This window comes from Sebastes umbrosus, chromosome 5 (genome assembly GCF_015220745.1).
Source record: "Sebastes umbrosus isolate fSebUmb1 chromosome 5, fSebUmb1.pri, whole genome shotgun sequence".
NCBI lineage: Eukaryota > Metazoa > Chordata > Actinopteri > Perciformes > Sebastidae > Sebastes > Sebastes umbrosus.
The window spans coordinates 25,431,814-25,451,202 of record NC_051273.1 but is presented as its reverse complement, the minus strand read 5'-3'; the positions used below and the strand labels follow the sequence as shown (position 1 = coordinate 25,451,202).

The following is a 19,389-nucleotide window of genomic DNA, read 5'->3' as shown; positions in this document are numbered from 1 at the left end:
AACTTGTTTGATTTTATCAGAACGTCAAGACAAGAAAAAGACTTAAAACAGCTCAGACTGAGTTTTATGATCACCTTAACCTAAACGACCAAGATCATGGGAGTATGTCACAATGCTAGCAAAACTCTCGGGATTTTCACTTGATGAAGGTCGGCATAACACTCCTACGATTTTGGCGACTAATCGATTGGTTGATTTAATCGACAGATCTGTAAAACTGAGTTTCTCCACAAAGAATCACACAAAAGCACCACTTTAAATCTGGTGTTTACCAGAGATGTGCTCAGAAGGTTCTTAGAAAGAATCATTCAGCATGAAAAAAGCATAAAAAACGACAGATCAACTAAAGAAATCTTAGTCGACTAAGATCAAAACCACAGATTAGCCGACTAAGAGGGGGCAGTCCTAATTATTGACAGCAGAAACAAGCTCATATATGCAGACGCTACATTTCAAAACTTTCCCTTTTTGAGCCAATGACGTGACGTCCTTGGCTATATAACACAAACATCACTGCTGCTGTGAGGAGATGACTCACACATTAAGAGGTAGTCTGACCAATGAATAAACTCATTCTTCTAAAGATGCTTTGATAACAGCATTAATGAATAACAGCACTGAAGTAGATCTGCAACGATTCATTTATTAATTGTCAACTATTAAATTAATCTGCAAATATTTTGATAATCAATTAATTGGTCTGAGTAATTTCTTAAAGAAAAAAAGTCTAAATTCTCTGATTTCCAGCTTCTTAAATGTGAATATGTTCTGGTTTCTTTCCTCCTCTATGACAGTAAACTGAATATCGTTGAGTTGTGGACAAAACGATGACATTTTTCACAATTCTCTGATATGTTATAGACCAAACAACAAGGGCTGTCAAAGTTAACGTAATAATAATGCGTTAACGCAAATTTGTTTTAACACCACTAATTTCTTTCACGCATTTAAAGGTCCCTTGACCTCTGACCTCCAGATATGTGAATGTAAATGGGTTCTATGGGTACCCACGAGTCTCCCCTTTACAGACATGCCCACTTTATGATAATCACATGCAGTTTGGGGCAAGTCATAGTCAAGTCAGCACACTGACACACTGACAGCTGTTGTTGCCTGTTGGGCTGCAGTTTGCCATGTTATGATATGAGCATATATTTTTTATGCTAAATGCAGTACCTGTGAGGGTTTCTGGACAATATTTGTCATGTTAATTGATTTCCAATAATAAATATATACATATATTTGCATAAAGCAGCATATTTGTCCACTCCCATGTTGATAGGAGTATTAAATACTTGACAAATCTCCCTTTAAGGTACATTTTGAACAGATAAAAAATGTGCAATTAATTAGCGATTAATCACGATTACATATTTTAATCAATTGACAGCCCTTCAAACAACCAATCGATTAATTGAGAAAATAATCAACAGATTAATCAACAATGAAAATAATCATTATTTGCAGCCCTACATTGAAGACAATAGAAGCAAGACTTTACAGCCGCTTGTCTAGAAGCTAAAATCCTTGACACCAGAAAATCAAGTCGACAAAAGAAGCTGTTGAAAGAGCCGCTGGAAGAGTTTATGTTTTCATTAGCGACTCTGAGAACTGCAAGCTCCCAGAAAATGAGGAGAAAATGTTATTAAGCACTTGTGTGTTAGTATGTTAGAGATCTGTTTATTTGCAGAAGCTAAAAGGTCCTGAATATCCTGTTCTGTTCTGATCTGTCAGAAGGATTTACTGGCCTCCGTCTAGCTGATGTTATGTGGGAGACTCTAGTTGTTCACCATCTATTCAGGTGTTTTTACGTAGGAGGGTGAAACCACTGAGCTCCAGCTGGTGAATCAAGTCAGAGAGAGAATAGAGAGAGAGAATAGAGAGAGAGAATAGAGAGAGAGAGAGAGAGGACAGGAGGCAGGAGGCTGTCGGCGGAGCTCGAGGTGTGAGCAAATTATCGGCCTTAGCAGACGGTGTGAAACAACGTGTTAATTCTTCCGCTCTCATTTGTCACCGCGTGGCGAGGTGTGAACAGACGCTACCAGAGAGAGCGTATTCTCTTCCTCGACCTCACACATGCAGCTCGCTTTTAACGTGTCCCGGTCAGAACGGCTAACAGCCCGAGGCTGATGAGTGCAAACGGAAGGCAGCGTCACACGACACCTGTTGGAAAAGTTTTATTGTTTTATATTAACATTGGATGAAGTGGCTTTTGACAGATTTCTGTTTGGTGCATTTTCTATCTTAACAATAAACCCAATATATACTTTTATATAATTAATATACAGTTGATTTCAGCGTTAAACACTCTGACATAAACGGGACGGGAATGTTGGTTCATCATTTCCTCCATTTCCACTCGCAGCTTCTCATTAGCTCCGCTCGCACCTGACGAGGCGCCGAGACCTTTGCGGTGCACGTGTCCTCCCGCTTCTGCACGTGGCGGCCCCTTCAGACGCCGATGTCAGGCGTCAGTCTCTGGGTGGTGAAGAGCAGCTCGGGGATATCCGACGGCCTCAGCAGTCTGGTGGACAAAACCAGCACCTGGATCAGAGAAACACACACTCATTAAAGTTAAAATAGGTCACTGAGTAACGTCACACTTATTATTTATAATAATAATAAATGAAGCAAACATGAGTGTCAGGGTGAGTAATGTGCAAATCAACAAGGTGCATAAATCAGGTGCCATGGCAACTGGTTTATTGTCTTAATTTTATTTAATTACTTCCGGCAAGAATGTCATGCAGTTTGTCGTCACTGTTTGACTGTTCTTTAGGTGGCGTAAATAGTTTTTGGTTGGTGATACTCCAACCAGAATTCATCTTATCAATTTGACTATATTTCACCAGGATAATCCAGGAAGCCCTGGGTCCTGGTCCAATGCAAAAGTGACTTATTCAGACATGTAAGATTGCTATCACATTTATATAAAGAGGTGCATGTCTGAAAAGGGCTTTAGAACATGTTTATCCTTTTTTCTATGTAAAGAAACAAACTTTTTTTAATATTCACCTGTCAAGTCTCCAGGGTTTGACACTGAACAGGCAACATTTTGGGTGGAGTATCACCTTTCACTCTATTTTGAATGAGAATAGGTGGAATAGGTTTTCATCTCAACCGCTGCACTTGCTACACATATATTCTATCGTTAAGTCTATTTTTGCTATTTCAAAAAACATTATTTGTTGTTGTTTTTTTTGTTTTTTTTTATATCGTTCTGTATCTTCCCAGTGGTGCTCCTTCTTCCATATGTATTCAAATCCAAACACTAAAATTTTGGTCTAAGTTCGTAGCTTTTAGCATCAAAATGTTATTTTTCCTTAAAGCCCTAAGAACTTTTTCCCACGTGACCTGACGTAGGTTTCTGCATGATGACGCTGCTACATACTTTTGGTTGGCGATACTCCAGCTAGAATTTAACTACTATATTTCACAACCCTGACCCTCTAGCTGTACATTATCTCGCTTATAACACGGTTACTTACTGAAGAAATCAAAAATTTGACAGATAACAGAACTGCGCCCACAGCAACGGTCTGTTATAAAGAAATACCAAACTGCAGAATGCCGTAATTGACCAATCAGAATTGAGTATTATCCATCATATCCATCATCCTTATAGTCAGTGTATTACATACAGTAGATGGCGGTCGGCGTGCTCCCAGTTTGGAGAAGCAGACAGGAGTACCGGCACGGAAGCAAAGCAATGTACTGCTGAGTGGATGCCACGTTAGTTTCGGAACTGAAAGTCACACAATAACACAAACTAACTAACCGATTGAGGCAGCGGCAGACCAGCATCTCCGATGTTCTGAGAGGTAAAATGACTGTTTTTGTGAATGTAGTCTGGTGGCTTTGAAGAGAGCGATATAACGGGTTCAGTTCCCCGTCAGAAAGGACTGTCTGATGGCGAGGTAAAGCGGTGTGGACGGGAGCAGCAGAAAACATATCAATATCAGTTTAAGTGTATGTTATATTTAGAATATATTCCCTGCTTTACCTCGCCGTCAGACAGCCCTTTCTGACGGGGAACTGAAGCTGTTATGTCACTCTCTCCAAAGCTACCAAACTCCATTCACAAAAACAGTAATTTTACCTCACAGAACGCGGGCGAATACATACAACTCCACTTCAAAAAATCCAAACTAACCCTCTCAGTTATTTCCAAACGTTGTCAGCTAGTGCTAGCGTTCACATTATTCATAACCTCATTGAGTATCTTACTTTGGTAACCTACGTCACTGCTTCTTGCTAACGGCTGAGTGGCGTTTCCACTTGTAAAGAAGAACGCAGATGGAGTCTATCTTTAAGTTACTTCAGCTGAAGTTTTCCCTCTCCGAGTGCTCTCTAAAAAGCCCGTCCTCCTGCAATATGTTGTATAACAGAGGAGCTGTTTCTCTTGGAGCAGCATCGCTTTAACTCCGGGTCATCACCTTAAATTGGCAGCGGGCCTGTTTGTAGTGGCAGAGGACGTTTCAGAGGAATTTAGTGCAAAACAGAAACTTTGCAGCTTGTTTTCAGAGTAACTGTTCATCAACGTCTGGCCCACAAACATCCGCCATCACGTAAACAGACACTTGCATGCATGTAGGTGCTCAGGTTAGAGTGTGTGTGGGCCGGCCGTTTATCGTAATAGCTCGTCTTTATTCAGTCTCCCTGATTACAGATGGAAAGGCTTTGATCGTGGCCAGGCCTCTCATTGCCTCTGACCTCATTCTCAAAGCCTTTTATTAAGACAAACCCACATCGCCCCGACCTCCCTCCCTCTCCGTCCTCTAACACACAGAAAAACACATTCATCTGCATGTTTTGCATGTCAGTGTGGGCTGCATGCGTAATCGGCACTTAAAGGACCCAAACACACGAGCATACAGACACAACATCGCAATTACTGCGTTAATATGATGTTGTATCAGATGCCGCTCTCACCTCTCCACCTGATCTGAGCCACCTGTGTATGTAGGTCAGCGTTCACGTTGGTTCACACATTCTTTGCCGGTCTGACCTGACGAAGGTCACGGCAACACACTATCCCTACTCCTCCTCAGAGACATCATGACTCAACTCAGATCAATGTCACTTCAATTCACAATCTTCCTGACAGCGTTTGTATTTCACGGTTTTGCATTTCTAAAGACATAAAGGCTTTTCGTGAACATGTAATGAGTCATCAGCACGTGTTTCCTCCTGCAGACTGCTTGTGACAGAATAACAAAGCTTTATGAAATAGATTATTGATGAATCATCCACATATAATATGCATCAATAACATATCCATATCTAAGGTAAAGTATCACATAACCAGCCAAGAAAAAGGCGGATAAATACCACGATAATGAGCAAGGTGTTTGGTGTGCAATAATTATGCTTTTCTTGATTTCCTTGTGTCTTTTGTACGCCGTGTATCTTGTACTGACTGCAATGTAAACACATCCGCATATAAATGCTACTGTAAGAGTTAGAGACGTAGTATAAATAGTGAGAAAGACCAGTTATGGTGGGTGGAGTCTGGAGGTGGATGGGTGCAACCAACACCGGGCTTTTAACCAGGAGACCCGTGTTCGAGATCGTTGTTAGCCAGTGTTTTGTTTTGTAAGTTATGTTCGTGACGTCGTCACGTTTTTTATTATCGTTTGTGACGTGTTTTCCGTAGTTGTTTTCGTACGTGTTTCACTTCGTTTACGTGCTCATTTTAAGCCCAACAATGATGTTTTTCCTTAACTATAACTAAGTATTTTTCTTGCCTGAACCTAACTGCGGACGTTTGCGTGGCGTACAAATGACACGCAAAAAGGCTAAAATGCGTACTCATGACACGTGGAATATCTGTGTAATGTCACGGTATTTATACGCCTTCCGCACTGCCGGATCTGGTATGAATGCAGCCTATAAGCAAGATCAAAATAAAGCCAGTTTACTGCACTAAGCTGCATTACAACTTCATGTAAATCAAGGTGTAACAAAGAGAAGAGCCACTAGAAGACAGAACTTAGTAATTTACAACAACAGTTTCCTCACCTGCAGAAAGCCACCAGGCAAAATGTTGCCACACCGGTGACTTCAGGGAAACAGGAGGATTTTATAGTTCTGTCGTTTCTCCGTCATCTCCGTCAGTGGCCATTGCGTCTCACTTACAAATCGTAGCTGCGTGAGTCGTCTTTGTAAGATACGCTGAGTCGTCTTTAAAGGATTGTTTAAGTAGGCGAGGGTTGAAAGAAACAAAAATAGCGGAAGAATCGCCGATCCTGCTTTTGATTTTGAAGGTTGAAATCGAATTTTGATTCTGTTAAAGGTACAGTGTGGAGGATTTGGCGGCATCTAGTGGTGAGAGCGCAGATAGCAACCAACTGAAACTTCGGTGGCCGACGGGAAAACGTCAAATGCAATTCTGTATTTTTTATATTATCCGTTTCACATTTGAATACAAAGGAATGTGGTTGATTCACAACTGCAACAGAGGTTGAACCGCACCAAAGTTCGATTAAAACGGTCTGAATGTTGTCTTGTGAAAGCGCCCTCAGTCATCTACTCACCTGCGTCCCTGGTTTGTGTGCGGTGACGATCTCTTTGATGAGACGAAGCTCTGAGGGCGTGACTCCACCGACCAGGAAGAGGAAGAGCAGCGGGTTGTCGCTGGGATGCGGACGACTCACCTGCAGTTAAGACGGGACATTGTGATTGGTCAGTAAGTGTTGATTCTGTTTCCCATGATAGAACAGTCTTTGAACACTGGAGCTGGGCGTACGCTGTACCATTTTAGCTCGTTTCTAGCCTCGTTTTCAGCTGCACGACTCATTTTAGAGTCAGGCAGCTTCGTCGGGCGTCGTTTGCCGTGCAGTGTACACGGGGGACTGAAGACCGAATAACTCCTCCTGACCGGCCGTCGGACAGTCGTATGAATTTCTGACATGTCAGAAATGTTGGTTCTTCTTTACAACCCAAACGATCTACTCGTACAGCAGGAGTAGGAGTTACACAACAACATGTCCAAAATCACACAGTGTACGCCCAGCTTTGATCAGTTCCTCTCTGTGTCTTGATGCCAAGTCACTGCTCAGCTGGACACATGTGATATCATGGCGATGCCGATGAGAATGGACACCATCAGGACCAAACAAAACAAAGCTCCTCCACCTCCGTGTTAAAACGTGAACATGTGTACACACTCTCATATATTACAACACATGCAGACACAAACAAATATCCCACATCACCTGTGTGAGGAAGCTCTCGCAGACATTATGCGCTGTCACTTAAAGATGAATGTTAACAGCAGGGTAGAGTCTGCTGTCTCTGCTGAGCGGGATTGGTTGTCGGGGGGAGTAATGGCTGTGTGCCATTGGTTGCCGAGCGGCGGTCAGGGCACATCTGCAGCCCTGTGGGCGCTGAGTGAGCAATCAGAGCTGCATGGGGGAGGACCCGAGGAGAGAGTGGCCAAACACGTGAAGCAGCAGCAGGCTGGGCTGAAGCATGTCCTGGAGGATTCAACATGTGTTAAGCCAAGAAATTGTTTTGTGTTCTGCTCGTGTTGTATGTTGTGTTTCAACACGGATTCGGTGACACAGATACACCGACTACATGTGCGAGTGCATCACCGGCTGCATGTTTGCAGCATCCACAGACACACTGCAGCTCAGTGTGTGAACCATGTGCACTGCCATGCGCTACACATGGGAGGGAGAGAGGGGCTGATGGAAGTGTGTAGAGATGAGATGTGAAATGTGCCACGAAGTGTTATGTGAGAAAAAGGACACATTATTCTACTGTATGTCCTGATGATAGAATACATCTACAGGCTTTCTGAGAGACGCATTTCATTTTCAATTCTTAAAAAATAAAAATAAATCAACTGCAAGATTTCACAACGCCAGAACAAAAACAACCAATCAGAGCCGAGGAGTCTCTCGCGAACTCAACCAAACGGTCAAACTAGGCAGCTCTGATCAAATATAAATCAATATTCTATTACTTTGATGTCTATTTCTCTCCTCAAATGTTCTCAGAATCATCTTGTAGTGCACGGTTTAGCTGTAAAATGAGAAAGTCAAGCCATAACCATCACCACCTACCGGCCAGAGCAATTGCCGGCAGACAAATAAAAAAAAAAACTGTCACACACTGCAAGTGAATGAGCACAATATCCAGTTAATATGCAATACAAAAAACACTGTTCTAATGCATAAAACAGGTCAATTTAAAAATGATTTGAAAATATTTAGTGCTATTTTCTCGCTCCGATAAAATTGACTTAAATCCCATACTGGATAGGATCAATTAAATTTTATGTTTATATATTATATGCATCATATACTGAAGCTTTAATTCCTGTTTAAGTTTTGACTAATGTGTTGCTGCATTAAAAAGGTTTACATTTGAAGTGTAATTCCTTTTAATTTTGAAGATCTTTTACCAAGTTGCTGGTGTACGATTTATTATTTTAATAATTAATAACAATTCAGTAAATGTATATTTATTTTTTACATTTTGTTTTACAAAGTTAGGAAAGCAACGTTCAAGTCAAGCCTGATGTTTCCTTACACATAACAGAATGATTCCAGTTTCTTCCACACAGTGAGACATACAGTTTATTACTTAAACACGGGTATCGGATCGGTACTCGGTATCGGCTCGGGTATCGCTATCGATATTGGGACTGAAAAAGTCGTATCAGTGCCTCCCTTAATAAAACGTAAAGCACATTGGTATACAGAAACATAGTTGTACTATAACACGTAGTTTGGAAATATAGGCTTTTGTATAATTTTGGTAAATTTTGTAATGGGAAAAATATATAACTTCAATTTTATAAAGTGTAGTGCCACCAAAATTAGTTTAATAAGTATAAACAGGAAGAGACCATTGATGTGTGAAGTAATATTGGTTTTACTACACTGCATAATACTGAAGTTGTTGACTATTTTTCCCATTAAAAATTCAAAAGAATTATGCAAAATCATATTTTTCCAAACTAAGTGTTGTAGTACAACTATAAGGAGATCATTGATGTGTGAAGTAATTTTGGTGGTACTACACTGAGGTATCAAGTTGCCGAAACCGAAGGAGGAAGAAACAAGATTTGATTCTAAAAAAAAAAAATGTAAGTTTCATTGCTCATAAAGTAAAAGATTACAAATCAATGTGCTATACTCTCAGTTCTTGTTGCACACATTAATAACATGCCTTCACACTGGAGAGAAAGTGCTGCTGCCCTCATGGAACAACAGCCATTATAAGCAAACAGCAAATTGTTCTCCATTAACTTGATTACCTTATATTAAGTTGCTGGTGTCAGATGGAGAAACTGCAGCCAGATCTCCTGTACAACCTTAGAAACAAAGACCAAACATGGGACCCCAGACACAAACTCACACAGTCTGTCAGAGTCCAGACAGCAGCGTCCGCTGTGTTTAACGGTACACACTGTGGAGTACACACTGTGGAGTACACAGTAGGCTCTGTGGTTAAATATAGAAGTTTTATTGGGTTGTTTTATAGCGTGAAGGGTGTTCTCCTATAGAACGCTCCGAGTTCAGGTTTATAGATTTACTCTGTCTGAGTTGGTGCTTCGTGGGCCAAGTTTCTTAATTTGTGTAAAACCAGGACACAGTTACACAACCAGTCTACCCCCCCCCGCACTCCCAGGGGTAATCATCAGTTTAAGCAGGCCCAGATGTGGAACAATCAGACCGTGGATAGTGATCTGCTCTGCGGTGGATATATGTTACCCACAAGCCCCAAACCACATGTCTGCTGGAGAAAAACATTTGGCCTAAATATTAATGTAACCCAGAACTTCAGGTCTTTGTGTCTCCCTCTGATGCTTTCAAAGCTGTAAATGAGTGACTAAATGACTAAATGAATGGTGTAAAAGGTGTATCATACCTCCCATTCTCTGCAACTCCAACAGCTTTTTCTTGTTTTAAAGGTGAAATTTGGGTTAAAATGGATAAGTAATGAATTAAGGGTTTCTCGTTACTATGTTACAGACTATTTGTTTCTGTTCCTGTGAACCACACTGAGCCGGTGTCATCTGAGGATTACATTCTGCCTTCAAAATAAATGTCATTCTTTTGTACATTTGTAAAACAGTTACACTTTTAGAAATATCTAAATATATCTATTAAGATTAAAAAATACAAAGTGTCTGAGAAGTGAAGCCAACGCTGAAGTACATTAAACTTGCATTCTTTCTAACAGCCAGCAGGGGGCGACTCCTCTGGTTGCTAAAAGAAGTCTGATTGTATAGAAGTCTATGAGAAAATGAGCCTACTTCTCACTTGATTTATTACCTCAGTAAACATTGTAAACATGAGTTTATGGTCTCAATCGCTAGTTCCAAGTCTTCTTCAATACAGCATGATGTTCATTTAGTAAATTATGGTCCCATTTAGAGTCAAATAGACCATAAAGCAGGGTATGCTTTAGGGCGGGGCTACCTTGTGATTGACAGGTTGCGACCACGGCGTTGTCCAGTGTTTGGTTGAAGGCAGTCATTTCCAAAGACTCGGTCGAGACCCAAAGGCGGGTTACAGGCAATTTTATTAGGGTTGCAAAATTGCAGAATTTCTTCCATCGTCTTTATTTAACGTTTATATTTTACTGATGAGAGGAAAATCACCAGAGCCTCTTAACTCCACCTAAATGCATGTATTTGATTTATCAAACGTACATCTTCAACATGTCTGGTTTACTTATTCAAGATAATATAAGATGATGTGGAAATGGCGGTAACGTTGGTCGGGAACGTTCATTTACGCGCATAGTCTGTCTTCCACGATTTATAGAAAAGGTCTATAGTGAATTGTGTAATGGTTTGTCATTTTTAAAAAGTGGGTCCCCATTAATAATGTTTGGGAAACACTGCTCTGAGGAGTCAGTTGGTGAATACATTACAAACATTTGCAAGCCATAATTAGCATTCCGATCAACATCAAAGTTAACATGAATTACGGATGCACCTTGCTAGGTGCTAGCTGCAAAAGGTACCTGGCCCGGTCAGGCTTACAACTTCCCCAGCTCCACCCTCTCGTCCAAATATGATCACTCAAAGAACGAAGATGGTGACGGCCAAAATGCCAAACTCGAGGCTTTAAAACCGTAGTCGACAAACCAACGGGTGACACCACGGTGACTACGTCTTCTTCTTATATACGGTCTATGCTTTTAACTCGTCCTGTAGTTGTGGAGCAACCTTTACAAAAATCCATCAAACCCATGTGGTGCTGTGAAAAACATGCTATCATTTGGAAAAATAATAATACAAAAATCCCAACACTGTTTTTTCCCCATATCCTATATAATTCATCCAATCTTCACAAAACATCACCCAAAAGCTTTGCATGCATTTGTTTTCCGATATAATTGGTTAATAAAGTCCTGGAGGCCTGTAAACACTGCCTTATCCCTGCAATGCAACATCCGATTGCAACAAAGTTTGGACAGATATGGACCCTGAATAAGTCTGTAAAATGTCATTGCACTTCACCCATAGGTGGCGCTGTAATATGGACATAACACAAGGCTTCATTCACACAGGGCTTCTGCTTAATGCTGGTAACTCCTGAACCAGGAGGCGTTCCTTATCAACACAGGTTATCAACACAGTGCCACCACTCGGCCAGTTATACAGACCAGTCCTGGCGGGTGTGTGAAGCCCATGTAGTGAAGCAAACTGCTTTATAAATGTGAAATGAAAAGCAGCAGCTGGTGACTCCATGTGGAGGCACGAGGCGGTTTGTCCTATAAGTGTGATCTTTGTGCATCTGGTCCTTATATTGTGTTTTCCTTTCACCTCCTGACTGCAGTCATTGTTGTGGTCCAGGAGAATTAACAGTGGTGGGTAAATACAAGTTACATAGAGCTGCTTTTGATGGTTTAAGTGAACTACTGTACTAGGGGAAACAGTGTACGTGTGCAGACATGTGACGCTTCCTCAGCAAATTGTCAAATCAGGTCAAGTTCAAGCAATGGGAGAAAGCACTTTACTGTGCACAGTGGGTAGTTGGCAAAGGAAAGGGCTGCTGACCCCGATACATACAAATATGTGTGAGCATATCTGACCTTCATGAACATGCTGAAGCCGGTCTTGAGCAGGTCAGTGAGGCCTCCAGACATGTGCTCGATGTCGGGACATTCACGTCTGTCGGGGTGGAAGACTTCCTCCAGGATCTGCCGCAGGAAAGGACGATAGGTCGCCTGCAAAAACACCAAACAACACATTTATTTAAACACGACACCTAAAAACACCCCCACTGTTTTATTTCTAAATATAGACGTGTCAAGAGTGATATTGTGCAGTTTGTGAATATCTGTGTATAAATGTGACTGGCTCCTTCTATTAGCCTCTGAGTGAACGGCCGTGGGAGTGAGAGAGAGACACGGTGGAGTTATAAAACGGCTCCGGTCAACAAAACAGGCTGCGAACTTATGAGTCACTTCAGAGGAGAGGAGATTGAACACAATAGGACGGAAAAATCCTGCACTGTTGGATGTGGCTAAAAACAGCACTGCGTTAAAGAGGATAAATCAAGTCAAGAATCAACACTTAGTCTGTCAGAACCTCTGAAAACAGCTTTCTCTCAATGGCACCAACGAAACTATTCAAACTACCATTATATTGTTATCATCATATTACATGATACCCAGACATTTAAAGAACATTTTAGATAATTAATTTCAAAATAAAATGAAATAAAAATAAAACTCTTGTCAACTTGTAGTCATTGTTTTTAGCCATGCTACTGACATGGCTCTAGGGACGCTAATGTCAGTCCACCACTTTGGTCCAGACTGAAATATCCCAACAACTATTTCATGGATTCCCATCAAATTCTGTTCAGACATTTATGGTCCCCAGAGGATGTATCCTACTGATTTTGGTTACCCCCCTCCTTTAGTGCCACCATGAGGTTCACATCTGTGTTTCTTTGTGAAAAGGATTACCATGAAATTTGGTGAACACATGTTCATGTCCTCCTCATCACAAGTAATTACTTTCCCATCAGCTTCAGCTGTTCTTTGTCTGTTCCACCTTGAGCTCAATCAGGCCCCGACCCGACACGAACCTGCATAGTTTCTGTCCAAGCCTGACCCGAGCCTGAACCACGGCAGCAGTTACGAGCCCGAGCCTGATTCAAAAACAGAATTTCCACAGTAAAAATAAAGTATAAAATGTATTACAAGCTAAGGTCAACTAAAGTCTTTCAGTCTTTTCAGACATCTTTCTGACATGCGCCTTCTCCCACTGAATGTTCAGCACAGCCCAAAAACGCTCATATTACAGACTATAAGGTCTGAATAAAAAAAAACACACACACCAGGAAATAGGTTTGCCGCCGTAGACGGTGTTACCGGTGTTACACGGTGTTACGCGGGGTTACACGGGGTTACACGGGGTGACACGGTGTTCGGGCATACAGCGATTACATTACTTGCCCATCGCCCCCGGCGTTGTTTTGTTTTTTTAATAGAAGTAAAGTTAGTTCATTTTCATGTATCAGCAGCGTGTTATCAATGATCATAGTTGGACGACGGACGCTACAAAGTGAAAGTGTCTGCTCCGTACGGAGTCTCAGCTCTGAGTAGCAGGAGTCAGATTTCACACACGGGACGAGAGAGAGTTGACAGACAAGACGATGGCGAAGATTTGGTGTCAAAGCGAAAAGCAGAAGAGCGTATTTGGCAATGTTTCGGATTTAAACCCAATGCTATAAGAGAACCATAACGTTAATAAATTGTCATGCTGACCCTAACCCTATGGAAACCTGCAGAGAAAGCTCTGCCGCAGATATTGCGTCGTAAAATTCTCCGGTGTAATCGGTAACACCGGTGTTGTCACAAGTTTATTAACTGGTGGGAAAATTTCCTCACGTCACATCCCTACCGGGAAAAAACCCAACTTGATTAAAGCTCGAGGGAATTTTGAGAAATTACAGGCCGACCCAGGCGGGTTGGGTCGGGCCCAATCGGGTTAAGGCAGAGAATCAAACCTCTGGTTCTACCAACTTCTGACATAAGCAGCTGTGTCTGTTCTAAGACGTGCATGTTGTTGTTTCGTAGGGTTTTAACCATGTTTATCTGTTTTTATTCGCACATTGAGCTCACAGTAAATGCCGTGTATCTCTTATGTGTGTAGTCTTGAATCGCAGTAAAGTTTTGCTTGTACTTGTTTTGTGCCAAGTAGCTAATGTCAGCATGCTAATCAGATTGGTAAACATGATACCTGCTAAACATCAGCATGTTAGCGTAGTCATTGTGAGCATTTAGCTCAAAGCACCGCTGTACTTAAGGGAATACTTCACCCACAAAATGACCACAATTACTCGCCCCGTGTGACCATGAATTCTTGAAGAAAACTTTGTTTTTCTCGCCTGCCTCCAGTCTTGATGAATTGAAGTAAACGGAGCCTTGTTTATATGAAAACATCTGTTTACAAACTCTCACACAACTGGTGCAGTGTAATCCAAGTCTCATTTATCCAGTCGGATGCTCACTACTTCCCAAACACATGCATCTTCATTAAAACCTGACTATTTAAAGGTCCCATATCGTGCTCATTTTCAGGTTCATACTTGTATTTTGTGTTTCTACTAGAACATGTTTACATGCTTTAATGTTAAAAAAATATATATTATTTTTCCCATACTGTCTGTCTGAATATACCTGTGTTCACCTTCTGTCTGAAACACTCTGTTTTAGCACATTTCAGCAGAATTGCGTTGCTAGGCAACAGCTTGGGTCCATGTTTACTTCCTGTCAGCTGATGCTACAGTCACATACACTGCAACAGGAAATAAATTGGGACACATTTAAAATGTTTATGTTTAAAATGGTGTTAAATAGTCTATAAATTGTAGATTTGTGACATCACAAATGTACAGAAATCCTGACAGCTTGTTTTTCAAACACACAGTTTCTGAATACGGGCTGTGCGTATTTCTCCGTGGATTGAGTGTTTCGATACTTTCATAGTTTTTATGTCGCACTTAAACCTGCTTTATAATAAAAAAATAGCTTTGGAAAAACTCACTTTTTACAATATGGGACCTTTAAAAGACTTCCACATAAACAGTCTTTGCAGTCGTGCTACTCGTCCGTGCAAGTCCAAAGTGTTTTAAATAGAAAGGTGAGAGTGTGTAAACGGATGTTTTGCTATAGTTTTTCTGTTGTTAAACGCCGCCTCCATTTACTTCACTTCATCAAGACTTTTCTACATTTTTTGATTCAGAGAAATCTCTTCAAAAATTCAAGGTAACACGGGGTGAATCACTGATATACAAATTGTCACATTGTGGAAGAAGTATTCCTTTAAGTACACCTTCACAGACTCTTAGTCTTGTATTCCTAGCAGTAGAGGAGTCTGTTGACATTTGATAAAAAACACATCTGAATACAGAAGGCCAGCCATACTTTGGCTTATTTTTGAGAGTATGTGCTGATGAACATAAACATATTGACAACATCATATGACATAAGCTGCCTCTCCAAAACAGTCAACAGCACCTGGCTAGCTCACTGTTCCATAGTTATGAGCTGCCTCGCTTTCATAGGCAACATATTTCATCACTTTTCCGCTCAGTCTAAAAGCAGGAGTTTCAATAAAACGTTGATGTCCTTGAAGGAGCAGAACCTCAACTTAAGCCTCAGAAATGCTTTCTAATATTCTTAAAAGGTGATCCATGAAAAAAAGGACTTTCTGCCCAGCTACCCAGCACAGAATGAACCATTTATAGGCCTCAACGCCGGCCGAGAGAGAAAATTCTAGAAATTTTTTTGCTCCATGGGAGTGAAGTTTGCTGTCTCAGAGAACAATAACAACCCAGATAAGACTTGGCAGAGGTTTATTTGCGTACTCTGAATAGCTGAAGTCTTAAAATAGACTGACAGGAAGAATATCTTCCAGTAACTTTCCTCATTTTACACAATAGTGACACATCAGGGCTATATGCCAAAATGTGAGCGAGGTATGGAACAAAACATTTTCTCTTTGGATGTTGTTGGAACATCTGGACACTCCATCTAGCAAACTGTTGATTCAAGCATTACATACACACACACACACACACACACACACACACAAATGCTATCCAGGTGTTTCTACCCACAGGCATCCTGTCACCTCGACGTGGAGCATCAGTCCGCATCATTCTTAACTCCTCCAGTCCCCCGAGGAACAGCCACATTCAGCCGGGGGAAGTCCTGCTGTCCATGTTGAATAAATCACGAATTATATAAACTAACATTTACTTGTACCAACATGACTTTAATGCATGGGTCAACTGAGCTGTGAGTAAACACATTAATGATTCACCTCCGGATGAATAACACTCTCTCACTCTCTCACGCACACACACACATCACACAACCAGCAGCATCGCAGGCATAAATAATTACGAATCCAGCCCACAGTCACGCACATTTTCATCTGCTATCCAAAAAGCAATGCCATTTAATCACCGCCAGCGACACCCACATGATGAAAACAATATTAGAATTAGTCATATGATAATAGCAGCGCTTAAATATTCGTCTGCACACACAAACATGCGAGCGCACACCCTCTCTCTCATGTGAGTATCAGTTTCCCCCACAGGTTTTCTTGGCGTAGAGGTGATTGAACAAATTAATGTTCGAAAAACAACACGCACAGTAGAGAGAACAGAACAGACTGGAATGTCTTTGGGGATAATGTGGTCAGAAGTATAATGACGTTGTACTATGCATCTCATTTAAATCCCTTAAAAACTCGGTACACTTACTTAGCTCCTTTTTTTTTTTTTTTTTGGCAACCTCACAGTGACGACGAGGCTCCAGGGAAGTCACTGGCACACAGAAAAAATGTTGAATTATTCCTTTAAAGGACTGAAATGAGCTGCACTGTAGAGCTTTATTAGAACTTTGACTAGATTATAGGAGTAAATGAGATGTGTTTTTTCCAATTTAGGCATACTTTAGTTTTGCTTCACAGTATTCAGGTTCAACTGAGGTGGTAAAGGTTGAATGGTTGAAGCCATGTTGATGTATTCAACGTGTCCTCATTCAGCGGTTCGTATGATATCTTACGAAAAGTTATTTTATTATTTTTCGTGCATTTTCCTATACTTGTTTAGGTTTAGGAAAAGATCGTGGTTTTGGTTAAAATAACTGGTGGTGTTACTTAAGTATGAAAGTTACGTGATAAATAAGTCAACATTTTGGATAAAATGATTACGGAGGTGGTGTTAACTTAACTACGGAAATTATGTGATAAATAATTCAATGTTTGGGTTAAAATAACTACGGAAGTGGCGTAACTTAAGTACGGAAGTTACATGACAAATAAGTCAATGTTTGGGTTAGAATAACTAAAGAAGTGGCGTTAGTTAACTACGGAAATTACGTGACAAATAATCCAACATTTTAGTTGAAATAACTATGGAAGTTGCGTTACTTAAGTACAGAAGTTACGTGACAAATAAGTCATTGTTTGGGTTAAAATAACAACGGAAGTGGTGTTGCTTAAGTACAGAAGTTATGCGACAAATAAGTCAACGCTTGGGCTACGAAAACTACGGAAGTGGCGTTACTTAAGTACGGGAGTTATGTAAAAAATAAGTTAATGTTTGGGTTAAAATAACTGAAAATGGTGTTACTTACATACCGAAGTTACGTGACAAATAAGTCAACACTTGGGTTACAACAATTACGAAAGTGTCTTTACTTAAATACAGAAATTACGTAACATATAAGCCAACGTTTGGGTTAAAATTACTACGGAAGTGGCGTTACTAAAGTACAGAATTTACGTAACAAATAAGTCAATGTTAATTTTAAAATAACTACAGAAGCGCTGTTACTTATGTACGAAAGTTAAGTGAAAAATAAGTCAACACTTGGGGTAAAATAACTACGGAAGTGGCGAGACTTAAGTACGGAAGTTACGTGACAAATAAATCAACGTTGACTTCTGGTTTCACTCGGGACATGATCAGCTGTCTGCTGGGTGAAAGTCTGGTGTTTTTAGAACCACCCATCCACTCCGACCTCCTCCCTATGTGGACTTTGTGGGTCTTTATGCTACGCAACCCTTCCTGGCTCACGATTACGTGATTTACATACGAATTATGTGGGTTGTATAGAATAGTGCATTACTTTTATGAGAACATCCTGATGTATTATATGTTGGTAATCATTTTCCATAAGAGAGAATGATTATTATACATAATATGGACAATGAGTCAATACCTCACACAGCTTCTGTTCACGTGTCTGTGTATTCTCCCTTTGCTAGTAAGTCATACTGGAGGTTCTCATGTTCGCCCATGTGCCTCAGTCCATCAGTGTAGACGAGGATGATTCATTTTCTTATTTCTATGGTTTATGATCGGTTATGGAACTCTCCCCTTGTCTCGATCTTCAAAAGATTTAATAACAGTGTAAACGCTCGCAGCAATAAAACTGCCATCATGAAGTGTTTCTCAGACAAGCGGAGGTCAATAGATAGCATTAGTCTCCAGCTGTTACAGCCTCCATCACTCTGAAGCACTGATGTATTCTTCCAGGAAACTCTATAGTGTTACTCACAGCATGACATGTGTGCTCAGGAGAAGTTCAATTTTCTTGCGGCACTACAACGAGTTCACGTACGAGAGCTGCTGTCTGCTGGTTAATGACTGATTAATTATGGCTGGAATAAACGGTGTGTAATTGGAGCCATCAGAGAAACTGTAAAGCTCATCTATATTACAAAATCCATTTGTGTTTGTCAATATAATGCTGCATTTAAATGCAAAGTGAAAGCTTAATTAATGAAGGTAATCAGTGGTATTAATGCCGGGATTTAAAATGATCCCGTTGACAGAGTCTTATTTCAGGCTTTGTGAGAAACAAAATCATTAATCTACATTGAAGAAAAAGACAGGAGTAAGAGGTTCTGACCGTGTCGAAGCCTCTTGTTTCAGTCTGTACCGAAGGGAAGGAGAGAGCCGCACTTGAAGGGAAACGAGACGAAGACATCTTGACCTACAGGTATTGGCTTCATCAGTGGAGGAGATGCGTGCTGAGAGGAGGCTGATGGATTTCTGATGTTTCTCAAGAACAGCCAGTAGCTGGCAAATATCACACTGTTCTCCTTTTATATTAAATCATTTTCATAAGGTGGCAGGAACAAGGACAGGCAGTCCAGTCCTCTCCCAAGAGCAACATGTATGCTGCTTACATGCATGAACTCACACCCCGAACACATCGGGGCTTCTTGCAGGAAGCAATATAACAACAAATTTCCTCTTATTTTTGTTCGTATCCACGATTTAATCTTATTTTTTTTGTTAGTAGCCATTGATTTCTTGGATGTTTTCTTATTTTTTTCTGTATAGCAGAACATTTTAGGAGTGGTCGAGAGCACGCTCA

General features: G+C 40.8%; 1 protein-coding gene across 2 annotated transcripts in view; it reads right to left on the bottom strand.

The window, feature by feature from the left end:
* Window positions 1-2,161: 2,161 nt before the first annotated feature.
* Window positions 2,162-19,389, bottom strand: part of scfd2 (sec1 family domain containing 2) — a 130,539-nt gene continuing 113,311 nt past the window's right edge. For both annotated transcript variants that reach the window (XM_037771249.1, XM_037771248.1), the window contains 3 exons: window positions 12,064-12,198; window positions 6,537-6,656; window positions 2,162-2,544 (listed from right to left, as the gene is read on the bottom strand). In XM_037771249.1, the coding sequence (XP_037627177.1) occupies window positions 2,452-2,544; window positions 6,537-6,656; window positions 12,064-12,198 (348 nt within the window). In that variant the 3' untranslated portion in view covers window positions 2,162-2,451. The remainder of the gene's footprint in view (window positions 2,545-6,536; window positions 6,657-12,063; window positions 12,199-19,389) is intronic.